The sequence below is a fragment of the Rhinichthys klamathensis genome, unplaced genomic scaffold (assembly GCF_029890125.1).
Source record: "Rhinichthys klamathensis goyatoka isolate OS25496 unplaced genomic scaffold, OSU_Roscu_1.1 h1tg001198l_1, whole genome shotgun sequence".
In the NCBI taxonomy this organism is placed as follows: Eukaryota; Metazoa; Chordata; class Actinopteri; order Cypriniformes; family Leuciscidae; genus Rhinichthys; species Rhinichthys klamathensis.
Genome location: NW_026607382.1, coordinates 12,501 through 36,996, shown reverse-complemented (window position 1 = coordinate 36,996; position 24,496 = coordinate 12,501). Strand labels below are relative to the sequence as shown.

General features: G+C 46.1%; 1 protein-coding gene across 1 annotated transcript in view; it reads left to right on the top strand.

The window, feature by feature from the left end:
• Positions 1-6,888: 6,888 nt before the first annotated feature.
• cacng2b (calcium channel, voltage-dependent, gamma subunit 2b) overlaps positions 6,889-24,496 on the top strand; it is a 22,791-nt gene continuing 5,183 nt past the window's right edge. Inside the window, exons 1-2 of the mRNA XM_056244995.1 lie at positions 6,889-7,272; positions 23,088-23,171. Coding sequence (XP_056100970.1) covers positions 7,062-7,272; positions 23,088-23,171 — 295 coding nt within the window. The 5' untranslated portion in view covers positions 6,889-7,061. The remainder of the gene's footprint in view (positions 7,273-23,087; positions 23,172-24,496) is intronic.

The window sequence follows — 24,496 nt, the reverse complement described above, 5'->3', positions numbered from 1 at the left end:
TGAGCGCAGACACACTGACCAGGACACACTCCAGATGTGAGCGCAGACACACTGACCAGGACACACTCCAGATGTGAGCGCAGACACACTGACCAGGACCCACTCCAGATGTGAGCGCAGACACACTGACCAGGACACACTCCAGATGTGAGCGCAGACACACTGACACGGACACACTCCAGATGTGAGTGCAGACACACTGACACGGACACACTCCAGATGTGAGCGCAGACACACTGACCAGGACACACACCAGATGTGAGCGCAGACACACTGACCAGGACACACTCCAGATGTGAGCGCAGACACACTGACCAGGACACACTCCAGATGTGAGCGCAGACACACTGACCAGGACACACTCCAGATGTGAGCGCAGACACACTGACCAGGACACACTCCAGATGTGAGCGCAGACACACTGACCAGGACACACTCCAGATGTGAGCTCAGGCACACTGACCAGGACACACTCCAGATGTGAGCGCAGACACACTGACCAGGACACACTCCAGATGTGAGCGCAGACACACTGACCAGGACACACTCCAGATGACCAGGACACACTGACCAGGACACACTCCAGATGTGAGCGCAGACACACTGACCAGGACACACTCCAGATGTGAGCTCAGGCACACTGACCAGGACACACACCAGATGTGAGCGCAGACACACTGACCAGGACACACTCCAGATGTGAGCGCAGACACACTGACCAGGACACACTCCAGATGTGAGCTCAGGCACACTGACCAGGACACACACCAGATGTGAGCGCAGACACACTGACCAGGACACACTCCAGATGTGAGCGCAGACACACTGATCAGGACACACTCCAGATGTGAGTGCAGACACACTGACCAGGACACACTCCAGATGTGAGCGCAGACACACTGACACGGACACACTCCAGATGTGAGCGCAGACACACTGATCAGGACACACTCCAGATGTGAGCGCAGACACACTGACCAGGACACACTCCAGATGTGAGCTCAGGCACACTGACCAGGACACACACCAGATGTGAGCGCAGACACACTGACCAGGACACACTCCAGATGTGAGCGCAGACACACTGACCAGGACACACTCCAGATGTGAGCGCAGACACACTGACCAGGACACACTCCAGATGACCAGGACACACTGACCAGGACACACTCCAGATGTGAGCGCAGACACACTGACCAGGACACACTCCAGATGTGAGCGCAGACACACTGACCAGGACACACACCAGATGTGAGCTCAGGCACACTGACCAGGACACACTCCAGATGTGAGCGCAGACACACTGACCAGGACACACTCCAGATGTGAGCGCAGACACACTGACCAGGACACACTCCAGATGACCAGGACACACTGACCAGGACACACTCCAGATGTGAGCGCAGACACACTGACCAGGACACACTCCAGATGTGAGCGCAGACACACTGACCAGGACACACACCAGATGTGAGCTCAGGCACACTGACCAGGACACACTCCAGATGTGAGCGCCGACACACTGACCAGGACACACTCCAGATGTGAGCGCAGACACACTGACCAGGACACACTCCAGATGACCAGGACACACTGACCAGGACACACTCCAGATGTGAGCGCAGACACACTGACCAGGACACACTCCAGATGTGAGCGCAGACACACTGACACACTGACCAGGACACACTCCAGATGTGAGCGCAGACACACTGACCAGGACACACTCCAGATGTGAGCGCAGACACACTGACCAGGACACACTCCAGATGTGAGCGCAGACACACTGACACGGACACACTCCAGATGTGAGCGCAGACACACTGACCAGGACACACTCCAGATGTGAGCGCAGACACACTGACCAGGACACACTCCAGATGTGAGCGCAGACACACTGACCAGGACACACTCCAGATTTGAGCGCAGACACACTGACCAGGACACACTCCAGATGTGAGCGCAGACACACTGACCAGGACACACTCCAGATGTGAGCGCAGACACACTGACCAGGAGACACTCCAGATGTGAGCGCAGACACACTGACCAGGACACACTCCAGATGTGAGTGCAGACACACTGACCAGGACACACTCCAGATGTGAGTGCAGACACACTGACCAGGACACACTCCAGATGTGAGCGCAGACACACTGACCAGGACACACACCAGATGTGAGCGCAGACACACTGACCAGGACACACTCCCCAGATGTGAGCGCAGACACACTGACCAGGACACACTCCAGATGTGAGCGCAGACACACTGACCAGGACACACACCAGATGTGAGCGCAGACACACTGACCAGGACACACTCCAGATGTGAGCGCAGACACACTGACCAGGACACACTCCAGATGTGAGCGCAGACACACTGACCAGGACACACTCCAGATGTGAGCGCAGACACACTGACCAGGACACACTCCAGATGTGAGCGCAGACACACTGACCAGGACACACTCCAGATGTGAGCGCAGACACACTGACCAGGACACACTCCAGATGTGAGCGCAGACACACTGACCAGGAGACACTCCAGATGTGAGCGCAGACACACTGACCAGGACACACTCCAGATGTGAGCGCAGACACACTGACCAGGACACACTCCAGATGTGAGCGCAGACACACTGACCAGGACACACTCCAGATGTGAGCGCAGACACACTGATCAGGACACACTCCAGATGTGAGCGCAGACACACTGATCAGGAGACACTCCAGATGTGAGCGCAGACACACTGACCAGGACACACTCCAGATGTGAGCGCAGACACACTGACACGGACACACTCCAGATGTGAGCGCAGACACACTGACCAGGACACACTCCAGATGTGAGCGCAGACACACTGACCAGGACACACACCAGATGTGAGCGCAGACACACTGACCAGGACACACTCCAGATGTGAGCGCAGACACACTGACACGGACACACTCCAGATGTGAGCGCAGACACACTGACCAGGACACACACCAGATGTGAGCGCAGACACACTGACCAGGACACACTCCAGATGTGAGCGCAGACACACTGACACGGACACACTCCAGATGTGAGCGCAGACACACTGACCAGGAGACACTCCAGATGTGAGCGCAGACACACTGACACGGACACACTCCAGATGTGAGCGCACACACACTGACCAGGACACACTCCAGATGTGAGCGCAGACACACTGACCAGGACACACTCCAGATGTGAGCGCAGACACACTGACACGGACACACTCCAGATGTGAGCGCAGACACACTGACCAGGACACACACCAGATGTGAGCGCAGACACACTGACCAGGACACACTCCAGATGTGAGCGCAGACACACTGACACGGACACACTCCAGATGTGAGCGCAGACACACTGACCAGGACACACACCAGATGTGAGCGCAGACACACTGACCAGGACACACTCCAGATGTGAGCGCAGACACACTGACACGGACACACTCCAGATGTGAGCGCAGACACACTGACCAGGAGACACTCCAGATGTGAGCGCAGACACACTGACCAGGACACACTCCAGATGTGAGCGCAGACACACTGACCAGGACACACTCCAGATGTGAGCGCAGACACACTGACACGGAGACACTCCAGATGTGAGCGCAGACACACTGACCAGGACACACTCCAGATGTGAGCGCACACACACTGACCAGGACACACTCCAGATGTGAGCGCAGACACACTGACCAGGACACACTCCAGATGTGAGCGCACACACACTGACCAGGACACACTCCAGATGTGAGCGCAGACACACTGACCAGGACACACTCCAGATGTGAGCGCAGACACACTGACCAGGACACACTCCAGATGTGAGTGCAGACACACTGACACGGACACACTCCAGATGTGAGCGCAGACACACTGACCAGGACACACTCCAGATGTGAGCGCACACACACTGACCAGGACACACTCCAGATGTGAGCGCAGACACACTGACCAGGACACACTCCAGATGTGAGCGCACACACACTGACCAGGACACACTCCAGATGTGAGCGCAGACACACTGACCAGGACACACTCCAGATGTGAGCGCAGACACACTGACACGGACACACTCCAGATGTGAGCGCAGACACACTGACCAGGACACACTCCAGATGTGAGTGCAGACACACTGACCAGGACACACTCCAGATGTGAGCGCAGACACACTGACCAGGACACACTCCAGATGTGAGTGCAGACACACTGACCAGGACACACTCCAGATGTGAGCGCAGACACACTGACCAGGACACACACCAGATGTGAGCGCAGACACACTGACCAGGACACACTCCAGATGTGAGCGCAGACACACTGACCAGGACACACTCCAGATGTGAGCGCAGACACACTGACCAGGACACACACCAGATGTGAGCGCAGACACACTGACCAGGACACACTCCAGATGTGAGCGCAGACACACTGACCAGGACACACTCCAGATGTGAGTGCAGACACACTGACCAGGACACACTCCAGATGTGAGCGCAGACACACTGACACGGACACACTCCAGATGTGAGCGCAGACACACTGACCAGGACACACTCCAGATGTGAGCGCAGACACACTGACCAGGACACACACCAGATGTGAGCGCAGACACACTGACCAGGACACACTCCATATGTGAGCGCAGACACACTGACACGGACACACTCCAGATGTGAGCGCAGACACACTGACACGGACACACTCCAGATGTGAGCGCAGACACACTGACACGGACACACTCCAGATGTGAGCGCAGACACACTGACACGGACACACTCCAGATGTGAGCGCAGACACACTGACACGGACACACTCCAGATGTGAGCGCAGACACACTGACCAGGACACACTCCAGATGTGAGGGCAGACACACTGACACGGACACACTCCAGATGTGAGCGCAGACACACTGACACGGACACACACAGTGAGTTCAGCGACTGAGAGGAATAAAGCGCACAGACAGTGTTTGATCAGTCGCTGTAATCCGTCTAATGTTCTGCTGTGAATCGTGTCGGAAAACAGAACGAACAAATAGACCAGCAGAGCTGCCAGATACTCTGATTGAGCCACTGAACACACACACACACACACACACACACACACACACACACACACACACACACACTCCAAACACACTTTGGTGTTTTGCTTTGCTTCTTTTCAGTAGGATGCTGATGTACAGGTGTGTGTGTGTGTGTGTGTGTGTGTGTGTGTGTGTGTGTGTGTGTGTGTGTGTGTGTGTGTGTGTGTGTGTGTGTGTGTGTGTGTGTGTGTGTGTGTGTGTGTGTGTGTGTGTGTGTGTGTGTGTGTGTGTGTGTGTGTGTGTGTGTGTGTGTGTGAGACATGACATGAGGAACACAGACACATCAGCTGCAGCACCATCAGCCAGAGCCTCGGCCAATCAGAATCCTCCTCGCGTGTGACGTCACTGCATTGTATTCCAAATTCATAAATCTTCTTGATCTCTCTCTCTCTCTCCGTGCCGCATGGTGTTCGCCGTCCTGCATGTAAAGTGTGTCCTTCGGTCTCTCTCACTCTCTCCCTCTCTCTCACACACACACACACACACACACACATCTGATGCTGTGATCACAGTAAAGAGTGTGATGAAGTGCAGCTCTAGCGCATCTGATGACATGTAAACGAAGGGTAATAGTTGTGCGCTGTGCGGTAAAAACATCTCTAATGCTGAATCCATCGCAAGAGGGAGACAGTCGCCTTGGCAACAGCAGCATCCGTCAGCATCAGCACCATCATCATCATACGGCCAACTTCACTGCAAAATCTCACATGTGTGTGTGCATGTGTATGTGTGTGTTTGTGTCAGGTTCAAACCAAATATAACCAAAACTATGATCTAGTCCCTAAATAAATTCTCAGTTCTGAGATCTCAAAGTCACAGAATGAGACTTAAAGCTACAGCTGCAGATGTTGAACATGTTTATGAGCCATAATGAGATAACGAGAGGAATTCTGACGTTCGTGATGGTTTTGATGTCTCGTGCGCAAATTAAACCAAAGTGTTTAAATGTTTCTCGTCTCGCCAGCAACAAGCGGCACTAGACAGACGCACACACACACACACACACGCGCGCGCGCGCGAGAACCTCCATCTGCTGGAACCCGATCCCGAACAGGAAGAGGGACTAAAATCAGATGTTCCCGCGACTGACCCTTTCATTCCCAGCGCCGTGAGAGGAGCAGCGCTCGGTGAGGGGGTTTTATTCATCCGTCGTGATTCGCCTTTTTTCCTTTTTTCTTTTTTTCTTTTTTCACTTGTACGTGTGGTTTATGGAGCGGGTGGGCTGCGGATCGGCCACCGGGTGTGATGTGACCGGTTCCGCGGACCGGAGAACAGCAGGGCTGCGGTGAAGCGAGCGCGACCGGGTTCATGTGGCGTGATGATGATCGCTCGCTCTTTTCCTCGCGAACATTCGACGACATAAAGGACACATATGGAAACTGGAGATCAGAATTTTAGAAGAAAAAACGAGTGATTTTATCCTTTATTTTTTTAACCTCTCGTTTCTTTGATCATCATCATCATCGCCAGGATGGATTGATTCAGTCGACGCGCGTGTCTCGTTCTAATCACAATTCGAACCCAAACTGTCGTTTTTAAATCGCGCATTGTTGGAATATTCCGGGTTTTAGGTTCATGGATGCGCGCGCCACCACTCGACCGGCAGCGGTTCGGGAACGTGATTCTGGTTTCCATTCATCAGTCCGGAGGATTTAAAGGCTCGTGCCTGATCAGGCCAGAATGAGTGAAGATGAATGGCAGTATGTTCAGCTTCCCATTGAGTGCCACTCAAGTCAATCATAATCAGTTGGGTTAGCATGTAGGTGCAGGTTGACCCGCACACTTGTCTTCGTTCTCAATTCATCGGCCCTTTGTTGGCCCCTACTCCTCTAGGGCCCTTTTCGGCTCTCCGGCTCCTTGTTTCTTCTTTCTTTGTCCCCTTAAATTTACAAATATTTACTTCCTATACATCAAGAGGAAAGGGGTCTCCCCTTTCGTGGAATGCGGCAGCATGGGAGTGTTTGAGCGCGGGGTGCAGATGCTCCTGACCACGGTGGGCGCCTTCGCCGCCTTCAGTCTGATGACCATCGCCGTGGGAACCGACTATTGGCTGTACTCGCGCGGCGTCTGCAAAACGAAGAGTAGCAACGAGAACGAGACCGGCAAGAAAAACGAGGAGGTGATGACCCACTCGGGCCTGTGGAGGACCTGCTGTCTGGAAGGTAAGAGATCGAAATCCTGCTGTCGTTCTGCATCTGAATCCCAGACGGCAACATAGTGTCGGCCCAGATCCGGCCCACATCCGGGCCGTGTGGAATCCATGTGTACCGGATCTGGGCCGACACTATGTTGCTATCAAAAATCAAGAAAATCTGCCCAGACAGCAACATAGTGTCGGCCCAGATCCGGCCCACATCTGGATTCCACATCTGGGCCGACACTGATTGTTGTGTAAAAACACAATCAAATGCAAGCTCAGAATATTACGCAAACCTCCAATAACTAAATATGCTCAATTATAAGAAAGATATTCTACTTTATGTATTTAATCTCACTTTATTAACCAATATCTTTGCTGCTGATGAAAAATTTTTACCATACAAATAAGCAAAAAACTTTTTTTTCTGTCTGCAAGGTAGGAGATCGAAATCCTGCTGTTGTTCTGCATCTGAATCCCAGCCAGTGTCGGTCCAGATCCGGGCCGTGTGGAATCCAGATGTGGGCCGGATCTGGGCCGACACTATGATGCTGTCTTGGGGAGAAACTCATTTGTGCAGATCTTTAAAGCTCATAATCAATGTTGGGCGTAACGCATTACAAGTAACGTAATCAGATTACTTTTGTCAAGTAACTGGTAATGTAACGCATTACTTATAAATTTACAACAAAATATCTTTGTTACTTTTTCAAATTACTTTGTTCTCCCATTTATTGACTGACATCCCTCCTTTCCTCATGTCGAGAGTAAATGCGGAGGAGTTGCAGTTTTATGATGGACAGATGCACTTTTATGATGGATAGATGCACTTTTATGATGGATAGATGCGCTTTTATGATGGATAGATGCGCTTTTATGATGGATAGATGCACTTTTATGATGGACAGATGCACTTTTATGATGGACAGATGCACTTTTATGATGGACAGATGCACTTTTATGATGGATAGATGCACTTTTATGATGGATAGATGCGCTTTTATGATGGATAGATGCACTTTTATGATGGATAGATGCGCTTTTATGATGGATAGATGCACTTTTATGATGGACAGATGCACTTTTATGATGGACAGATGCACTTTTATGATGGACAGATCCACTTTTATGATGGACAGATGCACTTTTATGATGGACAGATGCACTTTTATGATGGACAGATGCACTTTTATGATGGACAGATCCACTTTTATGATGGATAGATGCACTTTTATGATGGATAGATGCACTTTTATGATGGACAGATGCACTTTTATGATGGACAGATGCACTTTTATGATGGACAGATCCACTTTTATGATGGACAGATGCACTTTTATGATGGACAGATGCACTTTTATGATGGACAGATGCACTTTTATGATGGACAGATCCACTTTTATGATGGATAGATGCACTTTTATGATGGATAGATGCACTTTTATGATGGACAGATGCACTTTTATGATGGATAGATGCGCTTTTATGATGGATAGATGCACTTTTATGATGGATAGATGCGCTTTTATGATGGATAGATGCACTTTTATGATGGACAGATGCACTTTTATGATGGATAGATGCACTTTTATGATGGACAGATGCACTTTTATGATGGACAGATGCACTTTTATGATGGACAGATCCACTTTTATGATGGACAGATGCACTTTTATGATGGACAGATGCACTTTTATGATGGACAGATGCACTTTTATGATGGACAGATCCACTTTTATGATGAATAGATGCACTTTTATGATGGATAGATGCACTTTTATGATGGACAGATGCACTTTTATGATGGATAGATGCACTTTTATGATGCACTTTTATGATGGATAGATGGACTTTTATGACGATGAACAAACATTCTTTCCAGTAACATTAATAGAACGTTCTTTCAAAGTCTGGTCTTTAATAATGTTCTCAAAACATTAGCACAAAAACACTATTTATAAATCGTTCATGGAACATTTAAAACTAACGTTTCCATAATGTTTGAAGAATGATACAACGGAATGTTCCATTAACATTCGCACAAAAGAGAAAACGTTTTTTTTTTTTTTTTTTAATGGACGTTTTGATAACATTCAGAAGTAACGTTTTTATAGTTTAATGGGAACGGGAGTCTTCCGAAGTCATGTGATAGTTTTGTGCGAGAAACAGGTTCAAGTTTAATTCATTATTCACGGAAAATCTTCAGAAGGAAGATAGTCGTGCTTTATAGAGTGTTTCAAAGCAACTTTACAGTAATAAACAGGAAAATAATCAAATCAAATAGATGATGTCTATAAACAGACAATTCAGTTCAGTTCCATAGCTGTGCAAAGATCCTCATCATATTATTCTGAAACTAGTGTAGTTATAAACAGCTCCAGAGACGACACAGTGTCGTTATTCAGCTCGGGTTTCATATAGTGCTTTTGTGAGTCTCTTATTGTCCTTAATGAAGAGCTGCATAATGTTCTTCAAAACTTCACCTGTTGTCTTGAATGTTCAGGCTGTTCACACTGACATCCGTATATTCAAGCTTCAGGAAGCACTTCCTGTTTGATTTGCAGTGTGATTGACAGCTGTCAGTCAGGCTCTCTGCAGCAGGTTCAGCGTCTGCTGTGTTCAGATGTGAGGCTTTAGCTATAGTTTAAAATATTAATGAATACTTGCACAGAAAACACTAAAGAAGTATGAGCAGAACGGACTGTGGCTGGAGCATTAGCAATCTTTGAGAGTAAGAATATTGAAGCTTGTGTCCGCAAAGGAATAAAATTGCGACTTTTTATCTCACAATTCTGCTTTGTTCTGTTAGCCTCACTGCACAGACTGAGACACGAGTGATTTGTGCTGGTTTATATGACGTATCTCGGCCTGATCAATGAATCCAGTGAAGCCTGACTTCAGTTTATTCATTCATTTCTGGTTGAAATTCAGTTTATTGAGTATCAACCATAAGTCAGAGGGAAAGTATTTATTAAGGGTTTTGTTAAATTTCTGCACAATCTGCTTTTAATTTACCATCTTAGCCTATATTTAGTGATCACTGTAACAATCGAAATAACTCTTGATTTAATGTGCAAAACGGATCCAGCAGAATTGATCCATGGTTGAGTAACTCCTGGGTTTAGACGGAGTAATTCAGGTTAGCTCATGCATGTTGTCTTTCTCCAGACAGGGATCACTTTGTCTTCGGTGTCCTAACATGAACTCTGCCTGATCATAATAATGAAACAAACCAAACTGTAAACAATTCCCAGCTAGCAAAAAATGGGTGTAACATCCGTTAAAGGGATACTCCACCGGTTTTTCATATTAAACTATGTTATTCCCTTAACTAAGACGAGTTGATACATACCTCTCTCGTCTCAGTGCGTGCACTATATCGCTCTGTATTGCCGCAAAACTGTTAGCACTTAGCTTAGCCCAGTGCATTAAATATGGGCCAAAAAGAGAAGCGACCAAACACTTCCTCGTTTTCCCTATTTAAACACAGTTACTCGAGTAGTGTAACTCGACCTAGGCTGGTGACACAAAATAAAACGTTGCTCTTTTCTAAGCGTTTAAAATTGATGACTATATTGTATGGCGGAATACCATAACAAGTGCCTTTGAGCACTTCGACTTGGCGCAATAATATCATCACTCGTGAAAAGTCCTCTTACCGGCTCCCGCTTCCTCTCCCCTCCCTCTCATTTCCGTCAATACAACCAACGTGACTTTACTACTTGTGCTATTAGCAAACTGCAGATCATTTGCAATGGCGGACTTTGTAGATGATTGTGACTTCTTTGTAGCAGACCCAGAGCCATATCTGTTTGAACCCGAGTACACGGAGGAGGAATTAGCTCTTATTAGGGGTGTAACGATACACAAAATTGACGGTTCGGTTTTCCCACGGTTTTGACGTCTCGGTTCGATTCGGTTCGGTTTAGAAAGCTAAAATTGCTTTTTTTTTTCTTTTTTTAAACAGTGGTTTAACGAAAAAATTATCTTTGTCTTTAAATTAATTCAATTACAATTAAACGTTTCACAAGGATTAAAAAAAAATCTGCTAATTACTATAACATTAAAGGTTGTAGCCTAGAGTTTTAACCTAAATTCAGATGCTATTTATTTTTTAGATATAATAATCAACACACAACACATTGTATGAAAACATGTAAACTGAACATAAGGCAGGTTTTGCATTAACTTGTGTTTTTACTCTAATTTGTTATTGAAATATAATACTTTACACAGTTGTCATTTTCATGAAAGATATTTTAAACATACATTAAATAATCAAGATATCATTAACAGGTTAAGTAAAATATAATATATAGGCTAACATGGTGCATTTATTTAGTGCAAGAGTTCATTTGATAGGAACCAAAGTTGTGGACACTGAATCACTTGGCTGTTGAGGTAAATATAATGCTAGTGACAAGCTATGCTGTTTTATTGACGTCTTTCCGCTGCTGAAACACTGATTGAGCGATTACACGAGTTATGATGCCTTTCAGTAAGTATACTGCATCTTTCAACATACCTTCAGGTGTCCATTCTGTAACTGAGGAAGAGATGATCGCGTTTACCCGCGCGCCGCGCTGCCGCTTGAAATGAGGAGCTTAGTAGGCATACAGCGATCTGTCACGCCACATCAAAGAGCGCCAAAACGCCATTTATTGTTTGAATTTCGTGATCAAATAGACAGAATTTGAAAGATTACACCTTGCTTATTATCGAAAGTAACAAAACACGGAGCTTGTTATTTGGTGTTAATGGTGGTTAGGCTACAAAACTGAATTCGTTGTGTACTGTACACAAGACATGAGGTCCATTGAGCCGGGCTGGGCGGGGCCGGGGTAGCAGGGGGCGCGGAGGGGCGTGTTCGGTTTGCAATGAGAGTATCGCGATTCGAATCGTGTGTTCTGTATCGCGGTTTTTCGGTTCGGTTCGAATATCGTTACACCCCTAGCTCTTATGGACCGTGAGAGGGAAGAAAAATTTTACGACTGCCGGGTGAATCATCGCTGCAAACGCGTCGCTTGCCGCGACACATGCGATTTGTCCAGGGTCTTCTGGATCTACACTGACCCCCACCTTCGATGGCAATACCTGGTCCCATTCTAAACAGCACAGGCTCTCAATTTCGGTCGGCATCTGTTCGCAACAGTCACACTTGCACCACCAATTGCTGTTTGCCCGTGGTCTTTCGTCAGCTCCGGTCTGTTCTGGATCATATCTTTCTTCCCTCTCACGGTCCATAAGAGCTAATTCCTCCTCCGTGTACTCGGGTTCAAACAGATATGGCTCTGGGTCTGCTACAAAGAAGTCACAATCATCTACAAAGTCCGCCATTGCAAATGATCTGCAGTTTGCTAATAGCACAAGTAGTAAAGTCATGTTGGTTGTATTGACGGAAATGAGAGGGAGGGGAGAGGAAGCGGGAGCCGGTAAGAGGACTTTTCACGAGTGATGATATTATTGCGCCAAGTCGAAGTGCTCAAAGGCACTTGTTATGGTATTCCGCCATACAATATAGTCATCAATTTTAAACGCTTAGAAAAGAGCAACGTTTTATTTTGTGTCACCAGCCTAGGTCGAGTTACACTACTCGAGTAACTGTGTTTAAATAGGGAAAACGAGGAAGTGTTTGGTCGCTTCTCTTTTTGGCCCATATTTAATGCACTGGGCTAAGCTAAGTGCTAACAGTTTTGCGGCAATACAGAGCGATATAGTGCACGCACTGAGACGAGAGAGGTATGTATCAACTCGTCTTAGTTAAGGGAATAACATAGTTTAATATGAAAAACCGGTGGAGTATCCCTTTAAAGTCCCACTGAAGTGCCTTGGATTGTTCGCTGCGCTGACGTAATCTCCACTGAAACAAGAAGCGAAGGCGGGGCATATTGAATGGCTCCTCCCCCTTTTCAAATAGCCAATAGCGTTCAGTTTCCCTCACAGACTGACAGCACCATGGAAGCGAATCCGACCGCTGACGATACACATAAAGCATGAAGGAAAACTGACTTATTTGTAGGGAAACCTTATGATTTGAAATGATACGTTTCAGTCTTTCTGAATGGAAGTTCCCCGAACCGGAAGTGCCGCTCATAATTCATAACACAGTCAGATCATCAGGGATGAGGAGGATACAAACGTTAAAGGAACATTCCATTTCATCATTCTTCACACATTATGGAACGTTACTTTTGAATGTTCTCTGAACGTTCCGAAACATGTTACATTTAAAAAACATTCCATGAACGATGTATACATAATGATTTTGTGCTAAGATCATTATTAAAGTCTTGAAAACACTAAATGAATGTTCTATTAATGTTTCTGGAAGGATGTTTGTTCATAACTTTGAGAAAACCTTGTTCTACACCATTTTTATTATGATGTTGAGTATTCGTGTGACGCTTGTAAGGAGGGTCAGTCGATGTTCTGGAGCTCGAGTGTCCTGAGGGAGGTTTGATGGCCTGTTATGTCACTGTCAGCGGTGACCTCTGACCTCTGACCTCTGTGACCTCACTGAGCCGCAGATCATCAGTCTCGTGTGGACAGGTTTTTATGCCTTGTTTTATCAGTTTATTATGTCATGTTGCTCTTTCTGAATAGATGATTCATGGAGTAAAACTCAAAATGTAAAAAAAATAACTTGTTTATTAAAAACTATTAATCTGGAAACGCATTATACAGCAGATTATGAACTACACACATACAGTAAATGTGTCTCTGCATCAATATTTCGTTTAGGTTTGCTTTGATATTGGTCACAGATGTGTTCATCTAACTGGTTATTTATGTTGATTGGTGTACATTAGGATTTATTGTTTTGTTCTTTAGAGTTGCAGTTGGACTGAGTTTATGAGTTCATAGTTTGTGACTGCAGGGATGTGATTAGATTGACGACTTTATATTTGATCTGGATGAACATGATTAATGTCAGAAGTGTTTCAGTGTGTAGAAGGACCTGAAGATACTTCTATTAATTAAATGCATCAACGTTTTCCACGAATATATGACTGTTTTCAACATTGATAATAATCATAAATGTTTCTTGAGCATCAGATCCTCATATTAGAGTGATTTCTGGAGGATCATGTGACACTGAAGACTGGAGTAATGATGCTGAAATTCAGCTTTGATCACAGGAATAAATTACAGTTTACTATATATTCAAGTCAAGTCTCCTTTATTTATATAGCACTTTTTACAATACAGATTGTTTCAAAGCAGCTTTACAGAGATAACAGGAAAGTAATGTTGTAATAATATTGTTAAATATAAAATCCCCATCTAAGCAAGACAAAAGACTAAGGCGACAAAGGCGACAGGAACCAGTAATGATCAGTGACAGAATGGAGAAAACCCTTGTGAGAAACCAGTCGCTCAGTTCTCCTAGCCAACGAGCGAACAGTGTATGATTATGATTATGATTCAGGCAGCATTACAGGTCAGAGGTCAGATTGGATCAGAACATTCACAATATTACCCAGTTGCCTCTGGTTGGAGGTCGGAGTCACGCCGGTATGGAGACGGGTTTGTTGCGGTGTCGATGAGGCCTTCACAGCGCTGATGAGGCTGCACTGCCGGGATGTGATGTGGACGTGTACAGGCGCAGGTCCACCGTCTGATCCGGATACGGCCCGGGTCCGGCTGACTTCAGTAAACCTCGGGATAAACAGAAAGACTGACATTAGCGTAGATGCCATTCTTCTTATGATGTAACGAGAACATCGGGTGTTGTAGGAAGTGTTCCCGGTTCCGGCTGACCTGATCTATGCAGCCTAATTGAATAATAGGAATTTATAATGTATTATGTGTATGCTAGGTCAAAGAGATGTGTTTTTAGTCTAGCTTTGAACTGACAGAGTGTGTCTGCTTCCCGGACAATGTTAGGAAGACTGTTCCAGAGTTTTGGTGCTAAATAGGAAAAGGATCTCCCGCCTGCAGTCGATTTCGATATTCTAGGTATTATCAACTGGCCGGAGTTTAGAGATCGCAATAGACGTGAAGGACTATAATGCGTTAAGAGCTCGCTCAAGTACTGCGGAGCTAAACCATTTAGTGCTTTGTAAGTAATCAACAATATTTTTAAATGTATACGATGTTTAATAGGGAGCCAATGCAGTGTTGACAGAACCGGGCTAATATGGTCATACTTCCTGGTTCTGGTAAGAACTCGAGCGGCTGCGTTTTGGACCAGCTGGAGTTTGTTTATTACGCGTGCAGGGCAACCACCCAGTAGAGCATTACAGTAATCTAGCCTTGAGGTCATGAACGCATGAACTAACTGTTACGCATTCGTCATTGAGAGCATATGACGTAATTTAGATACATTTTTAAGATGGAAGAATGCGATTTTACAGATGCTAGACACATGACTTTCAAATGAAAGATTTGTATCAAAGAGCCCACACACACACACACACACACACACACAGCCATCAAGTGTTAAACAGTATTCTAGGTTATTACGTGAGGAAGTTTGGCCAATAATTAGAATCTCTGTTTTTTCAGAATTAAGTAATAGGAAATTACTAGTCATCCAGTTTTTTTAATCAGCTATGCATTTCATTCATTTTGTGAACTGGTAAGCTATAGGCGCTTTTCCACTACACAGTACCAGCTCGCCTCGGCTCGGCTCGACTCGACTCGCCTTCGTTTGGTTTTCCACTGTGTAAAAGTTGTACCTGTACCTGCTTTCGGGTACTTTTTTTCGTACCACCTCCGGCGAGGTTCTAGAAGCGAGCTGAGGCGAGCTAAGCCGATACTAAAATGTGACGTGAAAACAATGCCGACTGCTGATTGGTCACAGAGAATCTGCGTCATCATTGCACGCGCCAGATGGAGTATCCAGAATAACCCCGCCATTTTTAAATAGTTTGGCCAGAGATAGTTACTAAACTTACTACTATTATTATGGCAACTCGGAAGAATACGCCGTGGTCAAACGAGGAGGTGCAGACATTCCTTTGTTTGGTTGCCGAAGAGAGGATCCAGCGAGAGCTTGATGGGGCAACGAGAAACGAAATGCGTCGCTATGACGACCGGGTACTGTTTGTGGCGGTACTTTCTGCAATGGAAAACGGAGCAAAAGCGAGCCGAGTCGAGTCGAGCCGAGTCGAGTCGAGCTGGTACTGGTAATGGAAAAGCGCCATATATATTCACTTAGAAACAGCTGATTTACATTAGAATAATATTTCACTGTTTTTACTGTATTTTTGATCAAATAAATGCTGCATTGGTGAGCAGAAGAGACTCTTTCAGAAACATCTGACCGACCCCAAACTACTGAATGCATGAGATTCTGCCAGTTTATACATAAGTGAGAGAATCAGCCAATCAGCATCAAGGAGAACAGGATCTTACGAATAAGAGCACTTCCTTATGATGTCACATGAATCTCTCTCTATCTCTCTCTCCCTCTCTCCCTCTCTCCCTCTCTCTCTCTCTCTCTCTCTCTCTCTCGCTCGCTCTCTCTCGTGTCCTGTGTTTTCTCTCTGGTCTGAGATCAGGATGGTTTCATCTCTCCTTGGAGATATGCAGATCAGGCTTTTAACCTTTGACCCCTCAGTTGCTATGGATACAGGTCAGATGGGGGTCTTGGCCTGTTTTGGTAATCGACGAAACTGTCACTTTATTTCTTTGATTACAGTAATCTGATAAAAAGGCAAATTTATTCTCTATTTTACTGAAAAAAAATGTTAAATTAAGTGTTAACACACATTCGCTCCTCTGTTACTGTAATTTCTTCATCATTTCTTCTTACATTGATATCCAGTTATATTCTATAAGTTACAGTTACTACTCTCATAAAAATACTCACATATGTAGAATTTAATGTCCAACAACAAAATGACTGTTTTTGTGTTTCATTTTGCTGAGGCAGGGTTTGTGTTTTGTCCATAAAATATGTTATTTCATGTTATTCAGTGCTGTAAGATGATGATGTGACAGGCAATTATTTTCATCGGTTATCGATTTTAATGGATTTATTGTGGTTGCAGCGCTAATATCACAACATTGTTGCACGTAAATGAAGCAATCGTTCATTCTTCCACCCTCTGTATCGCTGAAGCTCTTGTGCTCTTCACTCGATCAGTTTCTGGGTCTGTAAAACGGCTTCTGCTCCAGTGAGAGGAGATTAAAATGAGCTCGAGATCTGTGTCACACACTCACTTACGGGATACAAGACGATTCAATCAATGTGTGTGTGTGTGTGTGTGTGTGTGTGTGATTCCCTTCAGACTCTCATGCAGTTATTACAGTCAATCAATCAAGGTTAGACTTTACATCTGGGCTGGCAGAAGAGTGAGACAGGCGTTGATGCAGTGAGACAGGTGATGATGCAGTGAGACAGGCGTTGATGCAGTGAGACAGGTGATGATGCCGTGAGACAGGTGATGATGCAGTGAGACAGGTGATGATGCAGTGAGACAGGCGTTGATGCAGTGAGACAGGTGATGATGCCGTGAGACAGGTGATGATGCAGTGAGACAGGCGTTGATGCAGTGAGACAGGTGATGATGCCGTGAGACAGGTGATGATGCAGTGAGACAGGCGTTGATGCAGTGAGACAGGTGATGATGCAGTGAGACAGGTGATGATGCAGTGAGACAGGTGATGATGCAGTGAGAAAGGTGTTGATGCAGTGAGACAGGAGATGATGCTGTGAGACAGGTGATGATGCAGTGAGACAGGTGATGATGCAGTGAGACAGGTGATGATGCAGTGAGAAAGGAGATGATGCAGTGAGACAGGTGATGATGCAGTGAGAAAGGAGATGATGCAGTGAGACAGGTGATGATGCAGTGAGACAGGTGATGATGCAGTGAGACAGGTGATGATGCAGTGAGACAGGCGTTGATGCAGTGAGACAGGTGATGATGCAGTGAGACAGGTGATGATGCTGTGAGACAGGTGATGATGCAGTGAAACAGGCGTTGATGCAGTGAGACAGGTGATGATGCAGTGAGACAGGTGATGATGCAGTGAGACAGGTGATGATGCCGTGAGACAGGTGATGATGCAGTGAGAAAGGAGATAATGCAGTGAGACAGGTGATGATGCAGTGAGACAGGTGATGATGCAGTGAGAAAGGTGTTGATGCAGTGAGACAGGAGATGATGCTGTGAAAACAGGTGATGATGCAGTGAGACAGGTGATGATGCAGTGAGACAGGTGATGATGCAGTGAGAAAGGAGATGATGCAGTGAGACAAGTGATGATGCAGGTGATGATGCAGTGAGACAGGTGATGATGCAGTGAGACAGGTGTTGATGCAGTGAGACAGGTGATGATGCAGTGAGACAGGTGATGATGCAGAGAGACAGGTGATGATGCAGTGAGACAGGTGATGATGCCGTGAGACAGGTGATAATGCAGTGAGAAAGGAGATGATGCAGTGAGACAGGTGATGATGCAGTGAGACAGGTGATGATGCAGTGAGACAGGTGATGATGCAGTGAGACAGGTGTTGATGCAGTGAGACAGGTGATGATGCAGTGAGACAGGTGATGATGCAGTGAGACAGGTGATGATGCCGTGAGACAGGTGATGATGCAGTGAGAAAGGAGATGATGCAGTGAGACAGGTGATGATGCAGTGAGACAGGTGATGATGCAGTGAGAAAGGTGTTGATGCAGTGAGACAGGAGATGATGCTGTGAGACAGGTGATGATGCAGTGAGACAGGTGATGATGCAGTGAGACAGGTGATGATGCAGTGAGAAAGGTGTTGATGCAGTGAGACAGGAGATGATGCTGTGAGACAGGTGATGATGCAGTGAGACAGGTGATGATGCAGTGAGACAGGAGATGATGCAGTGAGACAGGTGATGATGCAGTGAGACAGGTGATGATGCAGTGAGACAGGTGATGATGCCGTGAGACAGGTGATAATGCAGTGAGACAGGTGATGATGCAGTGAGACAGGTGATGATGCAGTGAGAAAGGTGTTGATGCAGTGAGACAGGTGATGATGCAGTGAGACAGGTGATGATGCAGTGAGACAGGTGATGATGCAGTGAGACATGAGCTGATGCAGTGAGACATGAGATGATGCAGTGAGACAGGTGATGATGCAGTGAGACATGAGATGATGCAGTGAGACGAGATGATGCAGGGAGACAGGTGATGATGTACTGAGACAGGTGATGATGCAGTGAGACATGAGATGATGCAGTGAGACAGGTGATGATTATGCAATGAGACAGGTGATGAATGATGCAGAGAGACAGGTGATGATGCAGTGAGACAGGTGATGAATGATGCAGGTAGACAGGTGATGATGATGCAGTGAGACTGGTGATGATGCAGAGAGACAGGTGATGATGCAGTGAGACAGGTGATGATGCAGTGAGACAGGTGATGATGCACTAACACATGAGATGATGCAGTGAGACAGGTGATGATGCACTAATACATGAGATGATGCAGTGAGACAGGTGATGATGCAGTGAGACAGGTGATGATGGACTGAGACATGAGATGATGCAGTGAGACCAGTGATGATGCAGTGAGACAGGTGATGATGCAGTGAGACATGTGATGATGCACTAATACATGAGATGATGCACTGAGACATGAGATGATGCAGTGAGACAGGTGATGATGCAGTGAGACATGCGATGATGCAGTGAGACAGGTGATGATGCAGTGAGACAGGTGATGATGCAGTGAGACAGGTGATGATGCAGTGAGACAGGTGATGATGCACTGAGACATGAGATGATGCAATGAGACAGGTGATGATGCAGTGAGACATGCGATGATGCAGTGAGACAGGTGATGATGCAGTGAGACATGTGATGATGCACTTATACATGAGATGTTGCAGTGAGACAGGTGATGATGCACTGAGACATGAGATGATGCAGTGAGACAGGTGATGATGCACTGAGACATGAGATGATGCAATGAGACAGGTGATGATGCAGTGAGACAGGTGATGATGTAGTGAGACAGGTGATGATGCAGTGAGACATGAGATGATGCCGTGAGACAGGTGATGATGATGCAGTGAGACAGGTGATGATGCAGTGAGACAGGTGATGATGCAGTGAGACATGTGATGATGCACTTATACATGAGATGATGCAGTGAGACAGGTGATGATGCACTGAGACATGAGATGATGCAGTGAGACAGGTGATGATGCAGTGAGACAGGTGATGATGCAGTGAGACAGGTGATGATGTAGTGAGACAGGTGATGATGCAGTGAGACATGAGATGATGCCGTGAGACAGGTGATGATGATGCAGTGAGACAGGTGATGATGCAGTGAGACAGGTGATGATGCAGTGAGACAGGTGATGATGCAGCGAGACAGGTGATGATGCAGTGAGACAGGTGATGATGCAGTGAGACAGGTGATGATGCAGTGAGACAGGTGATGATGCAGTGAGACAGGTGATGATGCAGAGAGACAGGAGATGATGCAGTGAGACGGGTGATGATGCAGCGAGACAGGAGATGATGCAGTGAGACAGGTGATGATGCAGAGAGACAGGAGATGATGCAGTGAGACAGGTGATGATGCAGTGAGACAGGTGATGATGCAGTGAGACAGGTGATGATGCAGTGAGACAGGTGATGATGCAGTGAGACAGGTGAGGATGCAGTGAGACAGGTGATGATGATGCAGTGAGACAGGTGATGATGCAGTGAGACAGGTGATGATGCAGAGAGACAGGAGATGATGCAGTGAGACAGGTGATGATGCAGGTGATGATGCAGTGAGACAGGTGATGATGCAGAGAGACAGGAGATGATGCAGTGAGACGGGTGATGATGCAGCGAGACAGGTGATGATGCAGTGAGACAGGTGATGATGCAGAGAGACAGGAGATGATGCAGTGAGACAGGTGATGATGCAGTGAGACAGGAGATGATGCAGTGAGACAGGTGATGATGCAGTGAGACAGGTGATGATGCAGTGAGACAGGTGATGATGCAGTGAGACAGGTGATGATGCAGTGAGACAGGTGATGATGCAGTGAGACAGGTGATGATGCAGAGAGACAGGTGATGATGCAGTGAGACAGGTGATGATGCAGTGAGACAGGTGATGATGCAGTGAGACGGGTGATGATGCAGCGAGACAGGTGATGATGCAGTGAGACAGGTGATGATGCAGAGAGACAGGTGATGATGCAGAGAGACAGGAGATGATGCAGTGAGACAGGTGATGATGCAGTGAGACAGGTGATGATGCAGTGAGACAGGTGATGATGCAGTGAGACAGGTGATGATGCAGTGAGACAGGTGATGATGCAGTGAGACAGGTGATGATGCAGTGAGACAGGCGTTGATGCAGTGAGACAGGTGATGATGCAGTGAGACAGGTGATGATGCAGTGAGACAGGCGTTGATGCAGTGAGACAGGTGATGATGCAGTGAGACAGGTGATGATGCAGTATGGCTGTTTATATCAGAGTGAGATCACATACACTGAGACAGTGCTGCTGACAGACAGACAGACGGGTATTGAGATGTTTCCAGCTCCACTGAGAACATTTCACTCCCAATGAAAGGTGACGACACACACAGGACCAGTTTGTGTGTGTGTGTGTGTGTGTGTGTATGTGTGTGTGTGTGTGTGTGTGTGTGTCGAGTCACCTTTCAGCGGGTGTGAAATGCCCGTCTGTCTGTCTCAGTGTATGTGATTCCTCACATATGCTGGGAATGTTGACAGTGTGTTTGTGCATCAGATGATGATGTCATCAGGACTGAGGCATAAATGCCGCTTCATCCTATAGATATTAGTGACGTGTGTGTGTGTGTGTGTGTGTGTGTGTGTGTGTGTGTGTTTGATCTCAGAGATCATTGGAATAAGGGTAATCGTGTCAGACACGCTCCTAATCACTTACACTCACTCACACACTCACGTGTGGAGAACAGTGAATTATGTAATGCGGTTATGCAACATACATGCATACAGCAGCAAAACCGAGAGAGAGAGAGAGAGAGAGAGAGAGAGAGAGAGAGAGAGAGAGAGAGAGTGTACAGAGTACTGCAGTTATCCTGCAGGGGAAGAGAGATCATGTGACAGAGGTCAGAGGTCAGAGGTCAGCTGCAGGTTCAGCCCTCACAAACCTACATCAGCAACAACCTTCAACATTTGGGGCTGGAGGGCTGATGTTCAAGCCAAATATTTAATAATATTATATATTAAATATATTATTGTATAAAATATACTTATAATAGTATTTGTAGTAGGCTTAAGAGATGAATTTCAGCATCATTACTCCAGTCTTCAGTGTCACATGATCCTCCAGAAATCACTCTAATATGAGGATCTGATGCTCAAGAAACATTTATGATTATTATCGGTGTTGAAAACAGTTCATATTTCTGTGGAAACCGTCATACATTTTATTCTTCAGGATTCTTTGATGAACAGAAAGTTCAAAAGAACAGCATTTATTTGAAATAGAATCTTTTGTAACATTATGAATGTCTTTCCTGTCACCTTTGATCAATTTAATGCGTCCTAGCAGAATAAAAGTATTAGTTCCTTTACAAAAAATCTTACAGACCTCAAACTTTTGAACAGTAGTGTGTGTATCGTTCGACTCAGTGACGTCATTCAGAAGTAACTAATCATAATTTATGTTTCCATGGTAACAGGGTCTTCTCTGATTGGTTTATCTCAGGATTATGTTTAGTTCTTTACTGAGAAATCAGCCATTAAACATGATGTTTATTTTAACACACACACACACACACACACACACACACACACACACACACACACACACACACACACACACACACACACTGACAGAAGCTGAAATCATCACTGCTTGCTCTTTATGGATGTCAGACTGTCTCTCTGTCTTTCTCAGGGAATTTTAAAGGCATGTGTAAACAGATCGATCACTTTCCTGAAGACGCGGACTATCAAGCCGACGCATCAGAGTATTTCCTGCGTAAGTCAAACACGCGTGTGTGTGTGTGTGTGTGTGTGAGAGAGAGAGAGAGAGGATAATGGGTTGGTGCTCAGAGCTGCTGCTGCTCTTTTAAGTGTTTAATTAGGTCACTTATTTCTATAAATATTTCACTGCAGTTTATATGGGTCAAATCTCTGAAATGCCCCGCACTCGTCCTCATCTCTTCATCCGCACGCAATACAGGATGAAAGAGACACAGAAGTTGTAGAACGCAACTCTATGAGCCACACACATTATATAAAACTGATTATAACGACCCTTTTACAGTATCGGTCAGATATACGTCAGTTCTGCGCCTGAAACACACAGATCAATGAGTGATGTCATGGCACTGGACAGGAAGTGGTGACCTCATGCTGTGATGTCATCAGTCAATCAATCCTGTGGTTTCTGGCAGCATTGTTACACACACACACACACACTATACATCTCTTGATTAGAGGTCAGAGCTGAGGGAAGGACACATGAATAATTAATTATGCAGTGTGTGATGGACAGAGCAGTGTGTGTGATGATGAAGGAACTGAGACAGATGAAGTGGAGATCTGAACTGATGTGTGTGTGTGTGTGCCAATCAGATGGAGTGATGAAGGTCACTGTAATTGGTGTGTGTGTGTATAGGTTTATATACACAAGGATAGTACACAAGAGCACCTTTGAGGGTCCAGTCATCGGTTCCCACGAGGGAAATGGGTTAATAAACATTAAATTATATGTTTTTGAAAATGTAAAAATGCAGAAAGTTTTCTGTGATGGGTAGATTTAGGGGTTAGGTGTGTGTGTGTGTGTGTGTGTGTGTGTGTGTGATGAGTAGGTTTAGGGGTCGGGTGTGTGTGTGTGTGTGTCTGATGAGTAGGTTTAGGGGTCGGGTGTGTGTGTGTGTGTGTGTGTGATGAGTAGGTTTAGGGGTCGGGTGTGTGTGTGTGTGTGTGTGTGTGTGTGTGTGTGTGTGTGTGTGTGTGTGTGTGTGTGTGTGTGTGTGTGTGTGTGTGTGTGTGTGTGTGTGTGAGTAGGTTTAGGGGTCGGGTGTGTGTGTGTGTCTGTGATGAGTAGGTTTAGGGGTCGGGTGTGTGTGTGTGTGTGTCTGTGATGAGTAGGTTTAGGGGTCGGGTGTGTGTGTGTGTGTGTGTGTGTGTGTGTGTGTGTGTGTGAGTAGGTTTAGGGGTCGGGTGTGTGTGTGTGTCTGTGATGAGTAGGTTTAGGGGTCGGGTGTGTGTGTGTGTGTGTCTGTGATGAGTAGGTTTAGGGGTCGGGTGTGTGTGTGTGTGTGTGTGTGTGTGTGTGTGTGTGTGTGTGTGTGAGTA